The 5,765-nt window shown below is 38.8% G+C and overlaps 1 protein-coding gene across 1 annotated transcript; it reads left to right on the forward strand.

Moving 5' to 3' along the window:
- The first annotated feature begins 801 nt into the window (after positions 1–801).
- LOC124278929 (collagen alpha-1(XII) chain-like) lies at positions 802–1,488 on the forward strand. The gene has a single exon (XM_046714759.1). The coding sequence runs from the start codon at positions 802–804 to the stop codon at positions 1,423–1,425; it is 624 nt and encodes a 207-aa protein (XP_046570715.1). The 3' UTR covers positions 1,426–1,488.
- The last annotated feature ends 4,277 nt before the right edge of the window (positions 1,489–5,765 follow it).

Below are 5,765 nucleotides of genomic sequence, written 5' to 3' on the forward strand. Positions count from 1 at the left end.
AACGTGGATTACACTTTTATGGAGACATCTTATTAAACAAATATTCTAAAAAAAATAATCCATATAAAGATATGATCTGGGTATGGACAAAAGGGACAATACCTTATGTCGAAAATGTAATCTGTTTTGTTCACACTAGATGAATATTTACTTTTAAATATTCACTAACACTGGAGACATGCACATTTTGGGGGGTTTGACATACTTTTTACCCTGAGTCACACACATGAATAACAGATCATTAACAATTGGGTGTATCATATGTCTCGGGTACCTGCCAAGCCTGTCGCCTAGTATAAACATGAAATGAGCAGGTAAAACCAGTCGAAGAGTGTTGTTTTTAATGCGGGGACACATACAATTACAAATGGTGCACATGTCGTGAGAATAGGTGAAATATACCGTTATATTCCAGATGTAGATGCATGTGTCATCTACTTCTGTTGGAACAATGGAACGTGTGTGCCGAACAGAGCCATTTGCACCTGTGCCCAAGGCTTCTCGGGATTGTCATGTCTTATCGGTAGCTATAAACGTATTTAAATCATTTCATAAACAAATCTATTCTGAAAATTAAGTAATAAACATAATGAGATATCCTTAACATTATTCAGCTGCATACATGTTGCTGTTGATATCACTGGAAAAGTGATGACTACGGCATGAAACAATATGCTTTTATTTAGTCATCAGCCTTCATATTATATTCAGTAAAATTAATCATGAACATAAATGTCAACCTTTCTGTCACCTTCACCAAATCACCTTCGTCCTGATCTTTATCTGCTACTTTCTATCTTCATGACGATGAAATTAAATCTCACCTTCTGTGTTTCAGAATGCACACCAATTATACAAGATGTTATCATCATAGAGGATGTTTCTATATCTATCGGTCCACATAACTATGAGAAAACGAAGGCCTTTGTGGTTGATACCATCAGAAACATCTCCAAAAGTTCAAAGGAAACTAACGTGGCTTTCATGGTCTTCTCGGACACAGCTGAAGTCTTATTCCACCTGAATACCTACAGGGACAAGAAGACAAGCATCATGGAAGCCATTGATTCCAAAACGCATACAGGGGGGAACACATTTCTTGGAGATGCTATCAAACTTGCAACATCTGAAGTCTTCACGGAAATCAATGGGGATCGGTCTAACGTTCCGAATGTGGTTCTTCTCTTGACTGACGGGAACAGTGACGCTAATGAAGACGTGAGAAGTAGCATTGATGGGTTGAAAGCCAAGGCGGAAGTGTTTGTGGTGACAGTCACTGACCAAGTGGACAACACCACCATCGACTTGGTCGCTTCTTTCCCTGCTCTGAACCACGTGTTCCACATCGACACTGCTGAAACAGCAAGCAGCATCAAGGATGTAACTTCCGGCCACATTTGCCCTAAACCTGTATCCCATTATTAACGTCTGTAATATCATGCGATAGAATAAAGTTATGAAGATGCAGCATGTCTTCATTTCTGTGTTTAAGTTGTTCAATATTGTTCAATTGTAAAATATTACATTTAAAAAAAATTGTATTAGATTCTGTCCACCTCAAAGGTCTAAGACTTTGACTCGGATCCTATAGAACATCTCCTGTTGACAGTCTCTACGTCGAGGCAGATGAACCATCTCTTGCACAACGCCGTATAAAATTATCATTACAATATATTACACAAATATATTCTAACGAATCTAAGTCTGCTTTCAACTGTGTCTTCAATCCCCAATATGAGGATTTATACAATTAGAAATCTTCTCTTGTTCCGCCTCTTGGGCTTAGAATTAAACCGTTTATATCTGCTGCTGGCATTGATCTGGAAACTGTATCTCCTTCCCGTCTTCTTTCTTCTCCTCCTTGGCAATTGGTGAGGCCAGACGTTGATCTAACACTGACAAAGTATACAAAATCAGACACTAATGACTTACAATATAAACAAGAATTTAATCAATTAAAAAAGTAAATATAATACATACAAATCCGTGTTTACAGATGGGTCCAAGGATAGTGGGGCTGTTGCTTGTGCCACTGTCATTGGATCCAGAACAGTATCTTCTCGAATACCTGATAACAGCCCTATTTTTACAGCAGAAGCAAACGCCATACTAACAGCCTTAAAATATATTAAAAAAACACCCCAAATACAAACAATATATAATCTTATCCGACTCTCTTTCGTGCATTCAGGCTATTAAAAATCTTTCTTGCAAACATCCACCTTTAATAGAAATTATTGAATTATATAATGATCTTGCTACTGGCCAATACGACATTGTCCTTTGTTGGTTACCCAGCCACGTTGGCATTTCTGAGAATACAATGGACGATCTTGCTGCCAAGGCAGCACTCAACAAGTCTGTGACACCACTTCTTCCATACTCTGATTATAAAGCTGTCATCATATCTTATATCCGTCATCCGATGCAGAAGTGGGACACCCAAGTAGGTATCAATAAATTACATGAAATAAAACCCTATATTGGTTACACCTACCTAGGTTGTCAGTCCAGATTTGAAGAGGTAATCATGCACTGGCACTGGCCACAGAAGATATACACATGAATATTTGCTTAAAGGTGAGGATCCTCGGTTTGGATCCCTTGTGATGATACAATAACGCTCAAGCATGTCCTGCTTGACTGTTAAAACGGTCAATGTTAAAACAGCGAAGGATCTTTTTAATGTAAATTATCATTAAATCATTGAATTTTCAAAAGAAATAGAATTACTACATCAATTTTGAATATGTTTTGTAAATAGTAGGGGTGACTATTTAGGTCTAGGGAACTATTGCGATATCGATAGACTATTGCATGCTACTATTGCGATGTCGATAGTCTATTGTATTGATTCCCACAATTATGTATGTAAAATAACAACAACAAAAAGAATAAATACTGGCTTTTTGACAAATGGTTACCTTTCAGTTTCAATAGAAAACACTTACTGTGTGCAACATGAAACAATTCACAGGTAGATATGTTTTAGTTTTAACAAGGGGCGGTGGGGTAGCCTAGTGGTTAAAGCGTTGGCTCGTCACGCCGAAGACCCGGGTTCGAATCCCCACATGGGTAAAGTGTGTGAAGCCCATTTCTGGTGTCCCCGCCGTGATGTTGCTGGAATATTGCTAAAAGCGGCGTAAAACCAAACTCAGTCAGTCAGTCAGTAGTTTTAACGACATGAAGATGTCAATAGACTCAACTGATTTGAAGAAGACAATAATCTTTTGTCACTGTGAAAGTATCAAGAAATCTCACAAATAAAACCTGTCAGCAGATAACTTGGTGACTCAAGTTGAAAGATAGGTTAACATAATTGGCAAATGGCAATATTTCACATTAACTCTGATTTTACTCAAATAGTGTGATGAAGCGAGATAATAGATAATTTCATCTTGGTTTCCAACTTTCCAAATCTTCTTTAGAAACAAGAGTCTGTCCACATGTGTAGATTTAAGAGTCTGCTAGTCCATCCATCAGCACAGGAAAGGTCATTCCTGACCTCAGTCTCATACAACATGGGCAAGGCAGAATCTGAGAAATACTGTCGCGAGGGGATTGTGTAACGTGGTTCCAAAACTCTCAACGTGTTCCTAAACCCATCATTTTGGACAACAATGAATGGCCGCCAAGCTTTCACAATAAATTCAAGAAGGGCTGCCGAAATGTCTCTTGCTCGTTTTGACGACGAAAGTAGAGTAGTGTTGTCATTTAGCACTGTCAGGGTTGTTTGTCTCTTAGGCCTACCCTTTTTGGGGGCCAGCGCATCAAGAGACAAGACCGTGCCTCCGACGCACATGATCAGTCAAATTGGTTGTATTTCCACAATACTTCAATATCAGCTAACACTTCCGACATGCAACTCGCTTCTTGTCCACTTTATCTGTTTTTACAAACCCAAAGTGTTCCCATACAGTTGACCTAGCTGACGTATTGTTTACGATTTCAAAATTCGCAAAATCCCCGCTGTCTGCTTGAGCTGACAATTTGGTGGTGGTGGCAAATGCTGTCGCTTAGAGCGAATAGAGATTCATCCCAATCGGGGGTAGGACACAACATGTTTTCAAGATATTGTTATTTATAAAACAAATTAAAGCGATCTAACGATGCATTGGATCGTGGAGGAGGGGGCTCACAATTGATGGTTCGATGCATCGTTACACCCTTAGTAAATAGATAACTTGTATTTAAACCATGGTAGTATAAATTAGCAACTGTGATTGTTAGTGGCGGTGCCCTCAAAGGGGGTTGAAGTAGCGTAAAATTATTGTAGGGTACGTAAGTCCAAAACTTCAAGGTCAATCTAGCACTACCAAACTTTTAATCGTACAATACTTTTTTATTTTTAATAATGGCCGTAACTTACCACAATCGCCAGCGGCTGGAGGGATGGTGTAAATCCAGCTAGGGACCATGCAGGTAGCAAAGGTACTGTAAGTCCCCATGGTCCCTAGTTTGGTGATCTACCTTCAGTTGTTGGCGATTTATAGCCAGTTTTTATATTGTATTGTGCACATAGTGCTATTAGTTTTAATTTTCCACTCTAGTTTTAGTTGTAGTTGTGATATTCTAGTTGTTTTACTGTCCTTCGTCGACAGGGTTTTATAATATACATCTATTCTATTTCAATGTCACATATGTTCTCGTCACGATATGGCTGAAATATTGCAGACCGTGACGTTAAATAATAACTCACTCACTCACCCTAGTATGGTGATCTACCTTCTGTTGTTGGCGATCTATAGCCTGTTTTTATCTTGTTTTGTCTTATTAATAGTGCTATTAGTTTTAACTTTCCACACTAGTTTTAAATCTAATTGTGACATTTTAGTTGTTTTACTGTCCTTTGATGACAGGTTTTTATAATATTCACATATTCCATTTCAATGTCAAATATGTTCTCGTCACGATATGGCTGAAATATTGCAGATGTGACGTTAAATATTAACTCACTTACTCAAAAAAGTTGTCTGATCTTGAACACCTCCCACATCACAAATAACACGTGTGTGTGTGTGTGTGTGTGTGTGTGTGTGTGTGTGTGTGTGTGTGTGTGTGTGTGTGTGTGTGTGTGTGTGTGTGTGTGTGTGTGTGTGTGTGTGTGTGTGTGTGTGTGTGTGTGTGTGAGAGAGAGAGTTATAAAGCGCCGGACAACGTGGAAACTTTGCAGCTCTTTAAAAAGGATGCCTCATAAAATTACACAATACCCACAGCAAGCTCCAAGAATGTTTTATCAGGCACGTGGTCGGTATTTCAGAATTATGTATTATCATTATTTTGACAAGTGACACGAACTTCCACCCGAGCGTCACGTTCTACATATTTACTGAAAGAATTAATATCATGTGGGTTCACATACCCTCAAAGGTTCAGCTCGAATTTGTACAATCTCAGAAAAGGACCAAGTATTTTCAACGTTGTACAAAGTCATCCCACATGACAAATTTATAGATAAACTATATTCATTGATTCCCTGTGTCATTTCTCAACACACATAGTGAACCCAGGTATACGTACATACCCATATTCAGTGGTTCAGGACAGCTTCAGAAATGAAACCAAAGGTCATGTGAAGTGGACTGAGTATGTTGCACACAAGTCTGTTGTTTTTGCATAGGAACTTACTGCCGGGAGAGGAGACTCGTGAGATCAAGATGGCGGAGCAAGCTGCTCAGTAACTAAAGAACAGTGAGCACTTCTCAAAATAAGCCCCACTTATAAGTCACCACAGAAATTCAACGACTGAAATGATATGAACTAAC

The sequence above is a fragment of the Haliotis rubra genome, unplaced genomic scaffold (assembly GCF_003918875.1).
Source record: "Haliotis rubra isolate DU_JTF1 unplaced genomic scaffold, ASM391887v1 Scf2438, whole genome shotgun sequence".
Lineage (NCBI taxonomy): Eukaryota > Metazoa > Mollusca > Gastropoda > Lepetellida > Haliotidae > Haliotis > Haliotis rubra.

Bases quoted from the DNA above. Each gene is read 5' to 3' on its own strand.
- LOC124278929 (XM_046714759.1), top strand. From the start codon at position 802: ATGACGATGAAATTAAATCTCACCTTCTGTGTTTCAGAATGCACACCA.